The sequence below is a fragment of the Salvelinus namaycush genome, chromosome 20 (genome assembly GCF_016432855.1).
Source record: "Salvelinus namaycush isolate Seneca chromosome 20, SaNama_1.0, whole genome shotgun sequence".
Taxonomy (NCBI): domain Eukaryota; kingdom Metazoa; phylum Chordata; class Actinopteri; order Salmoniformes; family Salmonidae; genus Salvelinus; species Salvelinus namaycush.
The window spans coordinates 29,936,789-29,960,029 of record NC_052326.1 but is presented as its reverse complement, the minus strand read 5'-3'; the positions used below and the strand labels follow the sequence as shown (position 1 = coordinate 29,960,029).

Genomic DNA, 23,241 nt, shown 5'->3' with positions numbered 1-23,241 from the left:
TGTATTGGACTTTTTAATGTGTGAAAGTTAAATATTTAAAAAATATATATTTTGAATTTCGCGCCCTGCACTTGAAGTGGCTGTTGTCATAAGTGTACCGACGTCGGGCTTGCAGCCATAAGAAGTTAAAGAAGCAATATAACTGGCCTTTAGACTAGATGAGTATCTGGTGCATCAGCATTTGGGGGTTCGATTACAGGCTAAAAATGGACAGAAACAAAGCACTTTCTTCTGAAACTCGTCAGTCTATTCTTGTTCTGAGAAATGAAGGCTATTCCATGCGAGAAATTGTCAGGAAACTGAAGATCTCGTACAATGCTGTGTAATACTCCCTTCACAGAACAGCGCAAACTGTCTCTAACCAGAATAGAAAGAGGAGTGGGGGGCCCCGGTGCACAACTGAGCAAGAGGACAAGTACATTAGATTGTCTAGTTTGAGAAACAGACGCCTCACAATTCCTCAACTGGCAGCTCCATTAAATAGTACCCACAAAACACCAGTCTCAACGTCAACATTGAAGAGGCAACTCCGGGATGCTGACCTTCTAGGCAGAGTTGCAGAGAAAAAGCCAAATCTCAGACTGGCCAATAAAAAGAAAAGATTAAGATGGGCAAAACAACACAGACACTGGACGATAGGAAAAAAGTGTTATGGACAGACAAATCTAAGTTTGAGGTGTTCGGATAACAAAGAAGAGACGCAGAAAAAATTAAAAGATGCTGGAGGAGTGCTTGACGCCATCTGTCAAGCATGGTGGAGGCAATGTGATGGTCTGGGTGTGCTTTGGTGGTGGTAAAGTGGGAGATTTGTACAGGGTAAAAGGGATCTTGAAGAAGGATGGCTATCACTCCATTTTGCAACATCATGCCATACTCTCCCGTCAGCGTTTAATTGGAGTCAATTTCCTCCTACAACAGGACAATGACCCAAAGCACAGCTCCAAACAATGCAAGAACTATTTAGGGAATAAGCAGTCAGCTGGTATTCTGTCTATAATGGACTTGAAGTGGCTGTTGTCATATTGTGGGCGGCCTCGGGCTTGCAGCCAGAAGAAGTTGTAAATGACTATTGTAGCTGGAAACGGCTGATTTTTAGGCGTGCAGAGGCCCATTATCAGCAACAATCACTCCTGTGTTCTAATGGCACGTTGTGTTAGCTAATCCAGGTTTGTCATTTTAAAAGGCTAATTGATCATTAGAAAACCCTTTTGCAATTATGTTAGCACAGCTGAAAACTGTTGTGCTGATTAAAGAAGCAATACAACTGGCCTTTAGACTAGATGAGTATCTGGAGCATCAACATTTGTGGGTTCGATTACATTGTCAAAATGGCCAGAAACAAATAACTTTCTTCTGAAACTCGTCAGTCTATTCCTGTATGAAAAATGAAGGCTATTCCATAAGAGAGATTGCCAAGAAACTGAAGATTTCGTACAACGCTGTGTACTACTCCCTTCATAGAACAACGCAACTAACCAGAATAGAAAGAGGAGTGGGAGGCCCCGGTGCACAACTGAGCAAGAGGACAAGTACATTAGAGTGTCTAGTTTGAGAAACGGACACCTCACAAGTCCTCAACTGGCAGTTATGCCTACACTGTATCTCTGATTAATTTGATATTACTTTAACTTCTTATGGCTGCAAGGCAAAGTGTTGAGTAGCCAGTGAAATCGTGCCCATTTCAAACGGCCTCCTACTCAAATCTTGCTTCTACAATATGAATATTATTATTCTTTTTGGATAGAAAACACTTTCTAGTTTCTAAAACAGTTGGAATTATTTCTCTGAGTGAAACACAAGTCCTTCTGCAGCACTTTTCCTGACCAGGAAGTGAAATGTCAGAAATCTATGCTCTTTTCAATCTGATGCCTATACATGGTCTTAACACCTACGAGTCTGCTGACAGTCTATACGCCTTCCTATTGGTGTAAAGAGGATGTCAGAGAAGAAATTTTTTTGCTCCTCTTGGTCTGTGGTGGAAAAAAACCTATTTCTTTGACCTGAGCGCCAACTTCCGGTATTCTGAAGGAAGTGGGATGGACTTCTGTTTTGCCTTCCTAACGAACGGCTAACGTCTCCGGCTCGAATTTTTTGGGATATATGTGACCATATCATCGTAATGTATGTTTTTTCAATATAGTTTAATCAGATTATTGAAACTTTATTCGGGAGTTTTGCCGTGTTCCGTCGTATGACTGTGTTTACGTTGGGCCACGGCTACTGGAAATGGTAAATTAACAGGGATATTTCTCATTCTGAAACGAAACAACGACTCATCTGGACAGAGGACGCCTGTTTCAACATTCTGATGAAAGATCAGCCAAAGTAAGACTCATGTTATGATGTTATTTCATATATCTGTCGTGCATGTGAACGGGTCGTGGGCGCCCAAATGTGTCTCTCTATTGTGGCTACGCTAATATAGCGATACATTTTGTTTTCGCTGTAAAACATTTAATAAATCGGAAATATTGTTTGGAATCACAAGTTGCCTATCTTTCAATTGCTGCAAACTATATATATTTCGGAAATGTTTTATGATGAGTAATAAGCTATTTGACGTTGGTGTCTGTTGGTGTCTGTAAATATTATGGCTGCTTTCGGTGCACTTTCTGATTTGTAGCTGAAATGTAAAATATGATTTATACCTGAAATATGCACATTTTTCGAAAAAAAATATGCTATACAATAAATATGTTATCAGACTGTCATCTGATGAATTTGTTTCTTGGTTAGTGGCTATTTATATCTTTATTTGGTCGAATTTGTGATAGCACCTGATGGAGTAAGAAACTGATGCAGTTAGAAAAGTGGTGTCATTTGCTAACGTGGTTAGCTAATAGATTTACATATTTTGTCTTCCCTGTAAAACATTTTAAAAATCGGACATGTTGGTTTGATTCACAAGAAGTTTATCTTTCATCTGGTGTCTTGGACTTGTTAATGTGTGAAAGTTAAATATTTTTAAAAACTAGCTTTTGAATGTCGCGCCCTGCACTTTGAGCTGGATGTTGTCATAGTGTGGGCGGTGTCGGGCTTGCAGCCCAAACAGGTTAATGGACAGAAATGTGCTTTTCTTTCAAAAACAAGGACATTTCTAAGTGACCCCAAACTTTTGAACGGTAGTGTATATACAGTGCATTCGGAAAGAATTCAGACCCCTTGGCTTTTTCCACATTTTGTTACGTTACAGCCTTATTCTAAAATTGATTAAATATTTTTTGCCCCTCATCAAGCTACACACAATACCCCATAATGACAAACCGAAAAAATAAATACCATATTTACATAAGTATTCAGACCCTTTGCTATGAGAATCAAAATTGAGCTCATGTGCATTCTGTTTCCATTGATCATCCTTGAGATTTTTACAACTTGATTGGAGTCACCTGTGGTAAATTCAATTGATTGGACATGATTTGGAAAGGGTATCAAAACATTTCTGCAGCATTGAAGGTCCCCAAGAACACAGTGGCCTTCAACGGAAGAAGTTTGGAACCACCAACTCTTCCTAGAGCTGGCCGCCCGGCCAAACTGAGCAATCGGGGGAGAAGGGCCTTGGTCAGGCAGGTGACCAAGAACCCAGTGGTCACACTGATAGAGCTCCAGAGTTCCTCTGTGGAGATGGGAGAACCTTCCAGAAGGACAACCATCTCTGCAGCACTGCACCAATCAGGCCTTTATGGCCCTTAAGCCACTCTTCAGTAAAAGGCATATGACAGGCCACTTGGAGTTTGCCAAAAGGCACCTAAAGTACTCTCAGACCATGAGAAACAAGATTCTCTAGTCTGATGAAACCAAGATTGAACTATTTGGCCTGAATCCCAAGTGTAACGTCTGGAGGAAACCTAGCACCATTGCTACGGTAAAGCATGGTGGTGGCAGCATAATTATTTCAAGGGCAGGGACTGGGAGACTATGCAGGATCGAGGGAAAGATGAACGGAGCAAATTAGAGAGAGATCCTTGATGAAAACCTGCTCCAGAACACTCAGGACCTCAGACTGGGGCGAAGGTTCACCTTCCAACAGGACAACGACTCTGAGCACACAGCCAAGACAACGCAGGAGTGGCTTCGGGACAAGTCTCTGAATGTCCTTAAGTGGCCCAGCCAGTGCCCGGACTTGAACCCGATCAAACATCTCTGGAGAGATCTGAAAATAGCTGTGCAGCGACGCTCCCCATCCAAACTGATAGAGCTTGAGAGGACCTGCAGAGAAGAATGGGAGAAACTCCCCAAAAACAGGTGTGCCAAGCTTATAGCGTCATACCCAAGAAGACTCAAGGCTGTAATCGTTACCAAAGGTGCTTCAACAAAGTAATGAGTAAAGGGTCTGAATACTTATGTAAATGTGATATTTCAGTTTTTTATTTTTTATACACAGAAACATTTTTGCTTTGTCATTATGGGGAATTGTGTGCAGATTGATGAGGGATTTAAAAAATATATATACATTTTAAAATAAATTGTAGAAAAAGTCAAGGGGTCTGAATAGGGGCCCCAATTAGTAGGCATTTCATTACGTGCTTTTGAGGTGTTTTCCTTGCTTAGCCTCACCAGTCAGTCGCAACTGCTGCTACTGTTACTGCTGCTGAGAGTAATCATGCTGTCACTAGTCATACCATCAGCCCGTCCTCCTCAACCCAACATCTGCTGCATGTCTTCATCTGACAGGCCCACTGCTGGAGTGTGAATTACCAGGGAAGAGAAGAGCTCCTCTAAATGAAATCAGCCAAGCATATGGGCAAACAGGTAAACAGATCTGCCATACAGAACCCATTTTCATTAAAGCTCCTGTGTTAACATTTCACTAAACATGAAGCACCGTAATTGCTTGCCGGTACTTTAGTTTAAGTAGAGACAGTTATATGATCATCAATCATCGTGTCCCTGCTCTATTCTATGGAGCGAAACCATGGCTATCTGGACAGTGACATAGATTTGCAGAACAGTTGCTGCATCAGTATTTATCTTGCATGGGTTGGGATTGTTCAAAACCCAAGAGTGGGAGATACATTTAGAAACTAGGAGCCATTCAGTGTTTGGTTAGAAGAAGAAAAAACATATCCTTATATCAGAAAGTATATTTAGCAAGAATCTAGAAAACTCTCTGTACTTATAACCAGCAACCATACACTGAGTATACCGAACATTAGGAACACCTTCCTAATATTGACTTGCACCCCCCCCCCATATTGTCAGGGCAGGGATGCTGGACCATGTTGACTCCAATGCTATCCACAGTTGTGTCAAGTTGGCTGGATGTCCTTTGGGTGGTGGACCGTTCTTGATACACACGTGAAACTGTTGATTGTGAAAAACCCAGCACCGTTGCAGTTCTTGACACAAACCGGTGTGCCTGGCACCTACTACCAGACCTCGTTCAAAGACACTTAAATATTTTGTATTGCCCATTCACCCTCTGAATGACACACATAAACAATCTATGTCTCAATTGTCTCAATGCTTGAGCATTATTCTTTAACCTGTCTCCTCCCCTTCATCTATACTGATTAAAGTGGATTTAACAAATAACATTAATAAGGGATCATAGCTTTCACCTGGATTCACCTGGTCAGTCTGTCATGGAAAGAGCAGATTTTTTCAATGTTTTTTGTATACTCAAGTGTAGGTAAGATCAAAGTATGAGTTTATAGAATAGAGCAGCATAAACAAAGCTCATTAGCGTGTATTTAGGGTGGGCCCAGCCCCGAAAGTGACTATTTACACTCTATGCGAAAGGTTTCATTCTCTTCTCAGGAATTCAGCCTTCTCTGTGTTGCTCTCCAACCCCATTCTGTCACACCTTTGTGAAGCAGAGGTTCTGTTGTGATAACATCTTGTAGCTCTTTCACTTTGTTCCTGACCTGCACTGGTGAGATACACTGTCTCTTTTTCTCTCACCACCCCAGGGACTCTTGGGGCATGGCCTTTCAGGCTATGACTTCTCTCTCTGTCTCCCTCTCTGATCATGTCCGTCACTTCCTCTTGAACTTGCAGACGTGTTGCTGTGCGTTTTGTTGCTGTGCGTTTTGTTGCCAACCTTACTTTGCTAGCTGACAACTTTACGTTTTTTTTCTTTTTACTTTTTAATTACCGTTTATATTTTTAGTTTTTTCCCTCATTCAACTTTTTCACTCCCGACGCTTTATCTGGACATGGTTCGTCAGCACCTTCAACAGCCGAAGCTAAGTAGTAACATTAACATGATGTCTTCTAATTGCAGTCGCTGTACTCATAATATACAGGAGAACGATCGCCTTACGGCGAGGATAGCTGTGCTGCAAGCCCAGCTTCAGACGCAATCGTTAGGCAAGGGTAATTTCAGTGTAGGAAAGGATGAAACGGCGTCTGTGCCACCAGTAAGTACAGATAGTAGTATAAATCCCCCCGCACAGTCCCCGCAGCCGGACAACTTTCTCATGGCTTCTGGAGGGAAATGCTGTAGGAATGCTCAACTGGTGTCGCTCATTCAGCCGACAGAAACTTTCAACCGGTTTTCCCCATTAAGTAGCGAGTCGGAGTCTGAGGCCGAGTCTTCTCTTGTCTCTACTCCTCCCGTTACGGGGTCTGAGACGCCGAAGGCTCCCACCATTAGCTCTGACAAATTGAAAACCCTAGTCATTGGCGACTCCATTACCCGCAGTATTAGACTTAAAACGAATCACCCAGCGATCATACACTGTTTACCAGGGGGCAGGGCTACCGACGTTAAGGCTAATCTGAAGATGGTGCTGGCTAAAGCTAAAACTGGCGAGTGTAGAGAGTATAGAGATATTGTTATCCACGTCGGCACCAATGATGTTAGGATGAAACAGTCAGAGGTCACCAAGCGCAACATAGCTTCAGCGTGTAAATCAGCTAGAAAGATATGTCGGCATCGAGTAATTGTCTCTGGCCCCCTCCCAGTTAGGGGGAGTGATGAGCTCTACAGCAGAGTCTCACAACTCAATTGCTGGTTGAAAACTGTTTTCTGCCCCTCCCAAAAGATAGAATTTGTAGATAATTGGCCCTCTTTCTGGGACTCACCCACAAACAGGACCAAGCCTGACCTGCTGAGGAGTGACGGACTCCATCCTAGCTGGAGGGGTGCTCTCATCTTATCTACCAACATAGACAGGGCTCTAACTCCTCTAGCTCCACAATGAAATAGGGTGCAGGCCAGGCAGCAGGCTGTTAGCCAACCTGCCAGCTTAGTGGAGTCTGCCACTAGCATAGTCAGTGTAGTCAGCTCAGCTATCCCCATTGAGACTGTGTCTGTGCCTCGACCTAGGTTGGGCAAAACTAAACATGGCGGTGTTCGCCTTAGCAATCTCATTAGGGTAAAGACCTCCTCCATTCCTGCCATTATTGAAAGAGATCGTGATACCTCACATCTCAAAATAGGGTTACTTAATGTTAGATCCCTCACTTCAAAGGCAGTTATAGTCAATGAACTAATCACTGATCATAATCTTGATGTGATTGGCCTGACTGAAACATGGCTTAAGCCTGATGAATTTACTGTGTTAAATGAGGCCTCACCTCCTGGTTACACTAGTGACCATATCCCCCGTGCATCCCGCAAAGGCGGAGGTGTTGCTCACATTTACGATAGCAAATTTCAATTTACAAAAAAAAAAAGACCTTTTCGTCTTTTGAGCTTCTAGTCATGAAATCTATGCAGCCTACTCAATCACTTTTTATAGCTACTGTTTACAGGCCTCCTGGGCCATATACAGTGTTCCTCTCTGAGTTCCCTGAATTCCTATCGGACCTTGTAGTCATAGCAGATAATATTCTAATTTTTGGTGATTTTAATATTCATATGGAAAAGTCCACAGACCCACTCAAAAAGGCTTTCGGAGCCATCATCGACTCAGTGGGTTTTGTCCAACATGTCTCTGGACCTACTCACTGCCACAGTCATACTCTGGACCTAGTTTTGTCCCATGGAATAAATGTTTTAGATCTTAATGTTTTTCCTCATAATCCTGGACTATCGGACCACCATTTTATTACGTTTGCAATCGCAACAAATAATCTGCTCAGACCCCAACCAAGGAGCATCAAAAGTCGTGCTATAAATTCTCAGACAACACAAAAATTAATTGATGCCCTTTCAGACTCCTTCTGCCTACCCAAGGACGTCAGAGGACAAAAATCAGTTAACCACCTAACTGAGGAACTCAATTTAACCTTGCGCAATACCCTAGATGCAGTTGCACCCCTAAAAACGAAAAACATTTGTCATAAGAAACTAGCTCCCTGGTATACAGAAAATACCCGAGCTCTGAAGCAAGCTTCCAGAAAATTGGAACAGAAATGGCGCCACACCAAACTGGAAGTCTTCCGACTAGCTTGGAAAGACAGTACCGTGCAGTATCGAAGAGCCCTCACTGCTGCTCGATCATCCTACTTTTCCAACTTAATTGAGGAAAATAAGAACAATCCAAAATTTCTTTTTGATACTGTTGCAAAGCTAACTAAAAAGCAGCATTCCCCAAGAGAGGATGGCTTTCACTTCAGCAGTAATAAATTCATGAACTTCTTTGAGGAAAATATCATGATCATTAGAAAGCAAATTACGGACTCCTCTTTAAATCTGCGTATTTGGTGGTTGAAGATATCCCTCTAGTGGTGCGGGGGCTGTGCTTTGGCAAAGTGGGTGGGGTTATATCCTTCCTGTTTGGCCCTGTCCGGGGGTATCATCGGATGGGGCCACAGTGTCTCCTGACCCCTCCTGTCTCAGACTCCAGTATTTATGCTGCAGTAGTTTGTGTCGAGGGGCTAGGGTCAGTTGGTATATCTGGAGTACTACTCCTGTCTTATCCAGTGTCCTGTGTGAATTTAAGTATGCTCTCTCTAATTCTCTCCTCTCTCTCGGAGGACCTGAGCCCTAGGACCATGCGTCAGGACTACCGGGCATCATGACTCCTTGCTGTCCCCAGTCCACCTGGCCTTGCTGCTGTTCCAGTTTCAACTGTTCTGCATGCGGTTATGGAACCCTGACCTGTCCACCGGACGTGCTACCTGTCCCAGACCTGCTGTTTTCAACTCTTAATGATCGGCTATGAAAAGCCAACTGACATTTATTCCTGATTATTATTTGACCATGCTAGTCATTTATGAACATTTTGAACATCTTGGCCATGTTCTGTTATAATCTCCACCCGGCACAGCCAGAAGAGGACTGGCCACCCCTCATAGCCTGGTTCCTCTCTAGGTTTCTTCCTAGGTTTTGGCCTTTCTAGGGAGTTTTTCCCAGCCACCGTGCCTCTACACCTGCATTGCTTGCTGTTTGGGGTTTTAGGCTGGGTTTCTGTACAGCACTTCGAGATATTAGCTGATGTACGAAGGGCTATATAAAATAAACTTGATTTGATTTGATGCCTAGAATAATGTATTGTAACTTAAGCTTAATGCATTGTATAATGTTATCATTAATTTTAGAACAGAAAATTCTCAGACCTTTCTTGACCTTACTATTACTTTAACTCAACTATAGTCTCTTGCATACTACTAAATTATCTTTATGGAGTCAGATATTCAGTTAAATAGACTTCATCATATTAATTGCATAGTCTTATTATGGGTTGCATGTGAGGTACTGTATATAATAATATATATGTGATAAATATTACCCCACTTTAGTACATGGTGACCCCAACGTGATATATTATACAGATCATTTGGGCTAAACTGGTATTTATTCCATTAGATTCTCTGATATATAACGAACACATGCGTGATGGGGAATATGCAAGCAACAGATCTGTTTGAGAAATGGCAATCAACTCGTATTAATGATTTGATCAAAAAAGGCAAGAAAAGTCTCACATTTGATTCGACTAGGATTACATTTTTCAGTACTGGCAATATATTGGCATGCAAAAGAAAACATCTAAGAGGATGTTAATTCTAGACCTTGCTGTATTTTTACTTGGCAAAAACGAATTGCGACACAGCAAACTAGGGGTGAGCATGCTTGATACCACTGTGATACCACTATGGGGCGGCAAGTAATTTAGCGATTAGAGTGTTAACCTCACTAGGGTAGGGGGCACTATTTTCACCTCCGGATGAAAAGCGTGCCCAAAGTAAACTGCCTGTTACTCAGGCCCAGAAGCTAGGATATGCATATAATTGGTAGATTTGGATAGAAAACACTCTAAAGTTTCCAAAACTTTTAAAATAATGTCTGTGAGTACAACATAACTGATATGGCAGGCGAAAACCTGAGAAAAATCCATCTAGGAAGTGGGATTTTTTAATGTTTGTAGTTTTCCACTGACTGCCTATACAGTATCCAATGACTTAGGACTCAGATTGCACTTCCTATGGCTTCCACTAGATGTCAACAGTCTTTAGAAATTGATTCAGGCTTGTATTCTGAAAAATGAGAGAGTAAGACCACCATCTTTTATATTGACGAAGCTATTTTCCGGTTGAAATATTATTGATTATTATGACTAAAAACAACCTAAGGATTGATTATAAACATCGTTTGACATGTTTCTACGAACTTTACTGATACTTTTGGGATTTTCGTCTGCCTGTTGTGACCGCCTTGGAGCCATTGGATTACTGAACAAAACGCGCCAACAAAACGGAGGTTTTTGGATATAAAGAGGGACTTTATCGAACAAAACAAACATGCATTGGGTAACTGGGAGTCTTGTGAGTGCAACCATATGAAGATCAAAGGTAAGTGATACATTTTATTGATATTTCTGACTTTTGTTACTCCTCTACTTGGCTGGTAACTGTTTGTAATGTTTTGTGTGCTGGGCTCTGTCTTCAGATAATCGCATGGTATGCTTTCGCTGTAAAGCCTTTTGAAATCTGACAACGGTTGGATTAACAAGAAGTTAATCTTTAAACCGATGTATAACACTTGTATGTTTTTTGAATTTTTATTATGAGTATTTCTGTTTTTGAATTTGGCGCTCTGCAATTTCACCGGATGTTAGCCAGGTGGGACGTCCCCTACCCACTAGAGAGGTTACACCAGTAACCGAAAGGTCGCTGGTTCAGATACCCGATCCAACAAGGTGAAAAATCTGTCAATGCAAGGCACTTAACCCTAATTTGCTGCAGGAGCGCCGTATTACTATGACTGATCCTGTAAAACAACACATTTCACTGCACTATTTGGTGTATGTGATAATCAAAGGGACACCGAAGTGCAAAATAGAGCAGTTCAAGCATGCAAAAAATAGCAGGTTATTTCTACATGACGCACAGCGAGATTTGTTAGAAGAGAGCACAAATAAGCTCCAAAATGACATTTCTGACTCAGAGATAGCAGGTTTGTCGCACAGTCAGTCGCACCTATGGGTGTGGTGTGCGCATCCACACCACTCTCTAGTGTGTGAAAAGACCAAGCTACTGAAACAGCCCCTATTGCTGGTACAAACAGCCCACAAAGCATTATTGTGATTTCTGTAAAAGGGAAAGGAAAAGGGGATATCAAGTCAGTTGCCCAACTGAATGCATTCAACCGAAAGAATAGCATACGGTCAGGCACTGTTGGAATCTTGGCAGAGGAAATCCTCATTCACATTTCAGGCAGCCTGCCGGCCCACAGAGTAGGACTTCCTTTCCAGTTAGGTTTGATAACTTTTGTCACAGAAGCAGTCATACTATGCAGAGATGTTGAGATTTAGGGAGGGGCTGACCATCTCGATTCTACTCGCAGCATAGGGTAGATTGGGAGCTTTCTCCTAAAATTTAGGATATTGATTATTTGAAGATGTGTTAACTAATTCTTCCTTTACAACTTAATGGTTTCTACAATACCAGTCAAAACTTTGGACACATTCAAGGATTTTTCTTTATTTTTACTATTTTCTACATTGTAGAATAATAGTGAAGATATAAAAACTATGAAATAACATATATGGAATCATGTAGTCACCAAAAAAGTGTTAAACAAATCAAAACATATTTAATATTTGAGATTCTTCAAAGTAGCCACCCTTTGCCTTGATGACAGCTTTGCACACTCTTGGCATTCTCTCAACCAGCTTCAGGAGGTAGTCACCTGGAATGCATTTCAATTAACAGGGGTGCCTTGTTAACTTCTTTGGGGTAGGGGGCAGTATTTTCACGTCTGGATGAAAAGCGTGCCCAGAGTAAACTGCCTGCTACTTAGGCCCAGATCCTAGGATATGCATATTATTATTATATGTGGATGGAGAACACTCTGAAGTTTCTAAAACTGTTTAAATGATGTATGTGAGTATAACAGAACTCATATGGCAGGCAAAAACCTGAGAAAAAATCCAACCCGGAAGTGGGAAATCTGAGGTTTGTAGGTTTTCAACTCTTTGCTTATCCAAGATACAGTGGAAATGGGGACATGTTGCACTTCCTAAGGCGTCCACTAGATGTCAACAGTCTATAGAACCTTGTTTGATGCTTCTACTGTGAGGTGGAGGCGAATGAGAGGAGATTGAGTAAGGTCTCTCCCAGAGTGCCACGAGCAGACCATGCGCTGACCATGCGCGTTCATGTGAGAGTTAGCTGCATTCCATTGCATTTCTGAAGACAAAGGAATTCTCCGGTTGGAATATTATTGAAGATTTATGTTAAAAACATCCTAAAGATTGATTCTATACATCGTTTGACATGTTTCTACAGACTGTAATGGAACTTTTTGGACTTTTCGTCCGTACTTTCCGCTGAGTTTAGATTGTGTACTGAATGCGCGAACAACAAGGAGGAATTTGGACATAAATAATGGACATTATCTAACAAAACAAACATTTATTGTGGAACTGGGAATCCTGGGAGTGCATTCTGATGAAGATCATCAAAGGTAAGTGAATATTTATAATGCTATTTCTGACTTATGTTGACTCCAACATGGCGTATATCTCTTTGGGTTGATTTGTCGTCTTAGCGCCGACCTCAGATTATTGCATGGTTTGCTTTTTCCGTAAAGTTGTTTTGAAATCTGACACAGTGGTTGCATTAAGGAGAAGTGGATCTAAAATTCAATGTGTAACACTTGTATTTTCATCAACATTTATGATGACTATTTCTGTAAATTGATGTGGCTCTCTGCAAAATCACCGGATGTTTTGGAACTACTGAACATAACGCGCCAATGTAAACTGAGATTTTGGGATATAAATATGAACTTTACCGAACAAAATATACATGTATTGTGTAACATGAAGTCCTGTGAGTGTCATCTGATGAAGATCATCAAAGGTTAGTGATTAATTTGATCTATATTCCTGCTTTTTGTGACTCATCTCTTTGGCTGGAAAAATGGCTGTGTTTTTCTGTGAATAGGCACTCACCTAACATAATCGTTTGGTTTGCTTTCGTCGTAAAGCCTATTTGAAATGGGACACTGTGGCTGGATTTACAACAAGTGTATCTTTAAAATGGTGTAAAATACATGTGTGTTTGAGGAATTTTAATTATGGGATTTCTGTTGCTTTGAATTTGGCGCGCTGCAGTTTCACTGGCTGTTGACGAGGTGAGACGCTACCGTCCCACATACCCTAGAGAGGTTAAAAGTTGATTTATGGAATTTCTTTCCTTCTTAATTAATGTGATGAGCCAATCAGTTGTGTTGTGACAAGGTAGGGGTGGTATACAGAAGGTAGCCCTATTTGCTAAAATACCAAGTCCATATCATGGCAAGAACAGCTCAAATAAGCAAAGAGAAACGACAGTCCATCATTACTTTAAGACATGAAGGTCAGTCAATGCGGAAAATTTCAAGAACTTTTCAAGTTTCTTCAAGTGCAGTCGCAAAAACCATCAAGCGCTATGATGAAACTGGCTCTCATGAGGACCGCCACCAGAAAGGAAGACCAAGAGTTACCTCTGCTGCAGAGGATAAGTTCATTAGAGAAATTGCAGCCAAAATAAATGCTTCACAGAGATCAAGTAACAGATACATCTCAACATCAACTGTTCAGAGGATACTGCGTGAATCATGCCTTCATCGTCGAATTGCTGCAAAGAAACCACTACTAAAGGACACCAAAAATAAGAAGAGACTTGCTTGGGCCAAGAAACACGAGCAATGGACATTAGACCAGTGGAAATCTGTCCTTTGAAATTTGAAATTTTTGGATCCAACCGTGGTGTCTTTGTGAGACGCAGAGTAGGTGAACGGATGATCTCTGCATGTGTGGTTTCCACCGTGAAGCATTGAGGAGGAGGTGTGATGGTGTGGGGGCGCTTTGTTGGTGACACTATCAATGATTTATTTAGAATTCAAGGCATACTTGACCAGCATGGCTACCACAGCATTCTGCAGCGATACGCCATCCCATCTGGTTTGCACTTAGTGGGACTATCATTTGTTTTTCAACAGGACATTGACCCAACCTCCAGGCTGTGTAAGGGCTATTTGTCCAAGAAGCAGAGTGATGGAGTGCTGCATCAGATGGCCTGGTCTCCACAATCACCCGACCTCAACCCAATTGAGATGGTTTGAGATGAGTTGGACCGCAGAGTGAAGGAAAAGCAGCCAACAAGTGCTCAGCATATGTAGGAACTCCTTCAAGACAGTTGGAAAAGCATTCCAGGTGAAGCTGGTTGAGAGAATGCCAAGAGTGTGAAAAGCTGTCATCAAGGCAAAGGGTGGCTACTTTTAAGAATCTAAAATATAAAACATATTTTGATTTCTATATTATTTTTTATTTAACTAGGCAAGTCAGTTAAGAACAAATTCTTATTTACAATGATGGCCTACCCCGGATGATGCTGGGCCAATTGTGCGCCGCCCTATGGGACTCCAAATCACGGCCGGTTGTGATACAGCCTGGAATGGAACCAGGGTTTGTAGTGACGCCTCTAGCACTGAGAAGCAGTGCCTTAGACCGCTATCTTTATTATTATTCTACAATGTAGAAAATTGTAAAAATAAAGAAAAATCCTTGAATGAGTAGGTGTGTCCAAACTTTTGACTGGTACTGTATATCCATTTGTGACATCTAAATATAAAAGGTTACTTTTGTGAATGTCCCTGCAAACAATAATGAGTCGTTAGGACGACCTCCGGGATGTCACGAAATGGTCACATGAAGTCGTCAGGACGTTGTGTCATGGTCCACTTGAGGTTTTGTCTAGTTTCCGGTTGGTCTCTGTTTTTAGGATGTTATTGGGGCAAAACCTCCAGGGCACCATGACACAACATCCCAAGAATGTGCTAAAAACGTCCTCGAGGACATCCACGGGACCAACTAGGAACATAGACAAAACCTCCAGGGGACCATGACACAATGTCCTAAAAATGTTCAGGTGACCTTCAGAGGACCATGACACAATGCCCCAAGAATCTCCTAAAAACATCTCAGGGTCAAACCGGGAAATATAAAAAGTTCCCCCAGAGAATGTTCCCTTGGGACCATGATGCAACATCCTAAGGACTAGTAAAATGAAAGCCCTGGGAACTTACAGAGAACTAGTCAAAGGTTCCCCAGAGAACATTCCCTTAGGACCATCACACAATGTCCTAAGGACTAGTCAAATGAAAGTCCTGAGAACGTCCTAAAAAGATCCTAACATTGTCCTCAGTGACGTCCTGGGAACTGAGGTACATATTAAGGTACCTAATGGAAACGTTGCCGAATGTTCTCAGGACGTCCCCTGTTTGCTGGGGTGCGTTTTTATCTACACAGATTGCTAGACATAATGTAGTGGCTCCTGTTAAGACCCAAAGAATAGTTTGTTTTCCTATAGTGCATGTGGCTAAGTCCATCTGAATGTATAGATGTGTGTGTGCTATGAACCTTCATTGCCTTGTTTCTCACAAAATGGCCTTAGAACCTTCACCATTGATATGCTAATGTTGGGTGCTGTAAATTGAGATGCTACACTTCATTTCCAAATTGCTTGTGAAACCACTCTTACCCTATAATTGTATTTATATTTTGAGTTGCTTGAAAGTTGTTTTGATTTAACTTCAAGAATTGTTATTGATTTCCCAGGCATGTCTAAAGCAGAAGACAATTCTACCCGCCAAAAGGACCCTCCTGAATTGTTGCTGCTAGGACCATGGACTACTGGTCTGAAGATTGTCTACAGTGACTACAGTGCTGGTCGTCCAGTTGTGAACCCTTCTGTCTGATTCAGAATCAGATGTGTTCAAGCGAGGATTAAGTAGGGCAGCCCAGCTACCCGAAGTGACTGTTTACACTTTTATTGTCTTCTCAGGAATTTAGCCTTCTCTGTGTTGCTCTCCAAACCCCATACTGTGATGCAGATATTATTTTGTGATAACATCCTGTGGGTCTGATATTTGATTGGAGCTTAACTTTACATTAATACTATTGATCAACAACTCAGATTTTGAATCCAAAAAAACTCAGATGTTATAAAGGGGTCTCAGATTCATTGTCTCTTTGTTCCTGACCTGTGCTGGGGAGAGACACTCTTTTTCTCTTTCAGGTTATGACTTCTATCTCTCTCTCTCCCTCTCGGATCATGCCTAGAATACTAATGCTAGTATTGTCTTGAGCTTTATGTCTTGAATAATGTTATCATTCATTTCAGAATATTAAATATCTGCCTTTGATATAGACCATTCTCAGACCTTTCTTGACCTTACTATTACCTTAATTCAACTATAGTCTCTTGCATATTGCTAAATTATCTTTATGGAGTCAGATATTCATTTTAATAGACTCTGTCACATTAATTGCATTGTATTATTACAGGTCGCATGTGAGGTATATACAATACATATATGATAAATATTACCCCACTACATGCTGAGTCAGTGCTGTACCTGTATGGAGACGTCGCTGTAGGAGCCTCCTATCACCCCAGAGATGGCCAGAGGGACGTCGTCATGGATGGCGTAGGAGCCATCAGGGCAGGTGTACTCACTGTCGTCCACCTTGGTGAGGGAGGCACGGACAAACTCCAGGCTCTGTTCCAGTGCATAAGTGTCCTTAGAGCAGGTGTCCAGGATGTGGGCTCCCAGCCGTATCCCCGGCAGCAGGTGCTCGTCCTTGTTAATCTCGTCCAGGGCTAACAACATGGCCTCCAGTCTCTGAATCCCTCTCTGAGCGTTGATCTTCCCACAGTCCTCAGGCCCCTCGCCCTTCTGGTGCACAGGGAACAGTCCCCCTATGATCAGGTCTCCGTCCACTGTGATCTCTCTCTTGGTGTCCGTGTTGAAACCTGACATGGAGAGACCCAGTGGGGCCTGGGCCAGGAGGTACACACACACACACAGTAGGCAGAGGTGGGAGAGGTGGAGCGGTCGGGGCAGGGGGCGCAGCCCCAACCAAGGGGACCTCCCCGATGACATGTCCCTGGGCCCTGTGTGAGTCAGATCACTGCTGTCTGGTGCTTCTCTTCTTCTGGTTTCCTCTGTCTCTGGAGCTGGGGAGGGTACAGTACGCTAGCTAGGCACAGAGAAGCGTGGCACGGTGGCACCAGATCTCAAAGCGCTAGATTTTTTGTCCTGTGAGGCTATCTACTGCATCAATGGCATTGTCTTCAAAGTTCTGGAGATTACAGCCTGCGAATCAAACAGAGGGGTCAGTCAATGCTACAACACAATGAGACCTTTGTCTTTCACACACTCACACTTCTCATTTCCAACAAATATCACCTTTACGAGACAGTAAAATTTGTGTTGTATTATTCCATTGAAATTTGTGTTCATAATAACTGATGTGGAAACAGGGATATTCACTGGATAATGACACATTGAAATAGAAGTGATGAGAGCATTTCTAATAGTTACACATACTGTATACAGTACAGCACTACATAGACTAGTGAAGGGGTACTCAAATTGGTCACACAAATGTCCTAGGTGGCAAAGGTCCAGATGGATGTTGTCTTTTATCGCCTTGGTAACAAACCCGCACCTCACAACGCATGTAACCCCGAACTGTTCACACCGTCTTGTTGGGGGAAAGAACATTTAGCAGTTTTAAAACCAAGTTCCTGCAATTCTACACATTTTGTCATGGGGCGAGAGAAAATGTTGCAGTTTTAGAGCCGATTTCCTGCAATTCTACACATGTTGCCGTCTTATGTATGTTCATATGATAGCTGAGTGACTCAACAAAATCAATGCCTCCTTGGAGTCGAAGCCCCTGGGCACATAATCTGGCAAATGATAACTACAAGATTTAAGATAGCTGGTTAGCCTAACTTACCTGACTAACATGGGCTAGTTGACCAACTGGACATTTCTGACAGGTTATACCGTTTTTTAAACTTACTTTGGTAATATTTTCACAAGTGTGTGGTCAAATTTCACAACTTTTATTACAAAAGCACATTTAAAACACACAAAAATCACACAGTAACTTTTGCACAAAACCTAATCAGTGTTTCATCGAGAAATAGTAATAGTAATTGCCTTTCACAATGCAATATGCTCACAATAATTTTTATATGATTCTCTTCTCATGTGTTTAAATATATTTGACCATCACTTAATCCAACTGCACTTAATGGCTAATCACTTAACCGCTTGGTAAACCTATAGATTTTAAACTGGTTTGTCTACTATATATGGATTTTGAGAACTACAGAAATAAAATGTGTGTTTGTAAAGTATAAACATCTAATGTATGATACATGATAACCATACATAATGACTGCTCGTTATTGCTAATTGATTTCGCATAGTGGTAACTACAATTGGTCACCATATAAAAGGGGGTGTGTGAACACTTGCAATTTCTTTCAACATGGAGCAGAATAGACAGCAAGGGAGAAGAAGAAATCAAAGAGCTCATGGACAAGGAACCCGTCAGAGAGGTGGGCATTAGCCCCATCAAAGAGGTCAAAGAGGTGGGCATGGGCCCCGTCAAAGAGGTGGACATCAAAGAGAGGGAGGCAGACGGCAGGGAACGGTTGTGTCTAATGACTTCCGGGCCATCGTCGTTGACCATGTGGTAAACAGAGGCCTTACCATGACAGATTAGTTCACCCCAATCTGAGAAAATCAACTGTCAATTCGATCATGAGAACATTTCGCAGGATATGCACTATGCTTTATCATTACATTTACAATAAATGACATGTAATGCATGTAAATTCACAAAACCTGTTACAGTATTCTTACAGTATGATCTGGTGACCGTATACTCTGTTCTACCCTCAGAATTGACAGAAGGAGGGGGCAGTGGTGGAAATGGTAAGGGCCAGGAATGACGGCTGTCCGAAATGAAGCAGGACATTGAGAACGATGACACCTTTGTTAGTAGGCTGATGGATGCCACACTGGCAATCTCCCACCTTTTGAAGATGCACCTAATATGAAACACATTTATCTGGTGCCTTTTGAGAGAAACGACCGGTTGAAACAACTGCGGGCCGAGTATGTTCAGGTACAGCATTATATACAGTATTACTGTTACTATTTGATTCACAATATCATATTGTAACTATACTGTAAAAATTACAAATTAAATATTTTTTTAGAGGGTGATGATGCTTGATGCTGTGAACCATCACAAGTATATCTTTGTTGATGAAGTGGGCTTCAACCTGGCCAAAACTTGGTGGCATGGGCGAAACCTCTTCGGGAGACAATCCAAGTGCCTGGATAACGTGGGGGAAACATCTCCATGTGCACAGCAATCTCTGAAGATGGTGTGGTAGGACGTAGGCCATTACTTGGATCCTACAATGCTGCACACCCCATTGTGTTTCTCAATTGAATTTAGTAGGCCTGTCAAGGTGAAGGGGTCACCTATGTCATTATGTGGGTCAATCTCAGGTTCCACCACGCAGAGGTGGTTCAGGTATGGTTTCGGGCCCATCTCCGATTTGTGACCATATACCTGCCCCCATACTCTCCTTTCCTCAATCCTATTGAGGATTTTTCTTCAGCATGGAGGTGGACGGCGTACGATCACCATCCCCATGAGCAAGCCACCCTCTTTCTGGCCACGGATGAGGCATCTGACGAAATCAATGTAGACCAATGTCAAGCTTGGATTTGCCATGCCAAAAGGTTTTTCTTAAGGTGCATGATCAATGAGGACATTCACTGATGTGGATAAGAATTTATAGCCAAATGCTCAAGACTAAGCGGAGCGACACAGAGGAATCCAAGAGCAGACTCAGATGAGGAAACAGGGATGAATGAACCAAAATATTTATTGTTACACAGGGAGATATGGAGTGCAGATCCGGGGAAGCTCGGGTGAGTTGCAAAAAAAACAGATGTGGAGACTGAAGTTGGAGTTGGCTGAGTAAACAGGTCCTGATGGTAATCAGGGTAAACAGGTCCTGAGGGGAATCCAAGGTAGTGGTGGTGAGTAAAATCCAGAGCAAGGTAGTTGGGTGGTGAGATGTGGAACAGGAGACAGGAGCCAGAGACCGAGCGGTAACTGCAATGAGAGGATAAATGGTGTCAGGCAGGGAAACAGGCACAGCAGAGTAACAGGATCTTGAATAATCATAAATAGCTAGAATCGTGAACTGATTGAGCAGAGGTTACGATCTGGCAGAGTGGAAGTGGCAGGACTGAGTATTTGTAGAGGTCTTGATTATGGAACACAATGTGACACAAGACAGGCTTGATGCAAGTGAATGTGTGCTAAACGTTATGTTTCATTGTCATTTATTAAATTGTATTCAATTTCTTACATTTGATTACAGACAGTACACCTACAGTATGTTGCAATTATATCAGATTTTTTTTTTTTGCATGAATAATTGTAGAGGATGTCTTCATTGATCACACCTTTGATTACACATTGGATAGATATTATGAAAATGATAGATTCTGCCAATTTTGTCAGGTAATGTAAGTGTATTGCCCAATGTGAAAACTTTGTCATTTACAGTACTGTAGCATATTACTTTCAACAATTCTAAGGGTGATTTGAAACAGGTATCTTGCATTGTTTGCTATTGGATTGACTGGTAGTGAAATTGACTCAATTGAAAATATATCATTATTTTGTGTTTGGTGATTAAACCCATGTTGTCATCACATTTCACAATAAATGTATATTTTGAATCAATGGTTGTGTGGTGAGAGATGTTTACAATCCAAATGAATGTACAATGACAGATTTTGAATGAAAGACTGGCTGCGTTACAAGTGGTACCAGTTTGGAGTTTTGTACTAAGACTTGTGAAAACGAACCACTTACTTGTGACAATAGTAACAAGGCGATTAAAAAAAACTGCAAATAGCTCTCTAAGGTCTGTCAGTGAACAACATGAGGAAAACTGCCCATGCACTACCACGTTTCAAAATGACATCTTGTGCCTTATACTATAACTCAACAGAAGTAAGTTAAAAGCCTGATTCATTTCTTTAAAAAAAATGTATTTATTTAAGTCGGGACCCACTGTCCATATTGACCCCGTTCTGGATCCGGACCGCGGTCCGCCTGTTGAGTATGGCTGGGCTAGTGTATAGATTCACTATTTATATTCTCTTGTGTCATGTTACAATATTCATAAGGCCCTTTTCCCATTCCACACATGTAGTACTCAATAACATATTCCAAAAAATGACTAGGGGTCTGTCAAGTCATATTACAGTATAATGTGACATAATCACATGTTACATAGCCAGGATGTGATTAGACTTTTACTGTAGCTGTCTGGCTGAACAAAATAGGAAACACCACCAAACATAGTGCTGTAGGATGTCACAGAAATTGTTAGTTTTATATACACTGCTCAAAAAAATAAAGGGAACACTTAAACAACACAATGTAACTCCAAGTCAATCACACTTCTGTGAAATCAAACTGTCCACTTAGGAAACAACACTGATTGACAATACATTTCACATGCTGTTGTGCAAATGGAATAGACAAAAGGTGGAAATTATAGGCAATTAGCAAGACACCCCCAATAAAGGAGTGTTTCTGCAGGTGGTGACCACAGACCACTTCTCAGTTCCTATGCTTCCTGGCTGATGTTTTGGTCACTTTTGAATGCTGGCAGTGCTTTCACTCTAGTGGTAGCATGAGACGGAGTCTACAACCCACACAAGTGGCTCAGGTAGTGCAGCTCATCCAGGATGGCACATCAATGCGAGCTGTGGCAAGAAGGTTTGCTGTGTCTGTCAGCGTAGTGTCCAGAGCATGGAGGCGCTACCAGGAGACAGGCCAGTACATCAGGAGACGTGGAGGAGGCCGTAGGAGGGCAACAACCCAGCAGCAGGACCGCTACCTCCGCCTTTGTGCAAGGAGGAGCACTGCCAGAGCCCTGCAAAATGACCTCCAGCAGGCCACAAATGTGCATGTGTCAGCATATGGTCTCACAAGGGGTCTGAGGATCTCATCTCGGTACCTAATGGCAGTCAGGCTACCTCTGGCGAGCACATGGAGGGCTGTGCGGCCCCACAAAGAAATGCCACCCCACACCATGACTGACCCATCGCCAAACCGGTCATGCTGGAGGATGTTGCAGGCAGCAGAACGTTCTCCACGGCGTCTCCAGACTCTGTCACGTCTGTCACATGTGCTCATGTGCTCAGTGTGAACCTGCTTTCATCTGTGAAGAGCACAGGGCGCCAGTGGCGAATTTGCCAATCTTGGTGTTCTCTGGCAAATGCCAAACGTCCTGCACGGTGTTGGGCTGTAAGCACAACCCCCACCTGTGGACGTCGGGCCCTCATACCACCCTCATGGAGTCTGTTTCTGACCGTTTGAGCAGACACATGCACATTTGTGGCCTGCTGGAGGTCATTTTGCAGGGCTCTGGCAGTGCTCCTCCTTGCACAAAGGCGGAGGTAGCGGTCCTGCTGCTGGGTTGTTGCCCTCCTACGGCCTCCTCCACGTCTCCTGATGTACTGGCCTGTCTCCTGGTAGCGCCTCCATGCTCTGGACACTACGCTGACAGACACAGCAAACCTTCTTGCCACAGCTCGCATTGATGTGCCATCCTGGATGAGCTGCACTACCTGAGCCACTTGTGTGGGTTGTAGACTCCGTCTCATGCTACCACTAGAGTGAAAGCACTGCCAGCATTCAAAAGTGACCAAAACATCAGCCAGGAAGCATAGGAACTGAGAAGTGGTCTGTGGTCACCACCTGCAGAAGCACTCCTTTATTGGGGGTGTCTTGATAATTGCCTATAATTTCCACCTTTTGTCTATTCCATTTGCACAACAGCATGATAAATTTATTGTCAATCAGTGTTGTTTCCTAAGTGGACAGTTTGATTTCACAGAAGTGTGATTGACTTGGAGTTACATTGTGTTGTTTAAGTGTTCCCTTTTTTTTTTGAGCAGTGTATATAGTACTGTATATGAGGCGAGATGTTGATCTTGTTTCTTCGCAC

The 23,241-nt window shown here is 42.4% G+C and overlaps 1 protein-coding gene across 1 annotated transcript in view; it reads right to left on the bottom strand.

Moving 5' to 3' along the window:
• Window positions 1–17,110, bottom strand: part of LOC120065219 (metabotropic glutamate receptor 2-like) — a 69,137-nt gene extending 52,027 nt beyond the window's left edge. Inside the window, exon 1 of the mRNA XM_039016020.1 lies at window positions 16,742–17,110. Coding sequence (XP_038871948.1) covers window positions 16,742–16,996 — 255 coding nt within the window. The 5' untranslated portion in view covers window positions 16,997–17,110. The remainder of the gene's footprint in view (window positions 1–16,741) is intronic.
• Window positions 17,111–23,241: the final 6,131 nt, after the last annotated feature.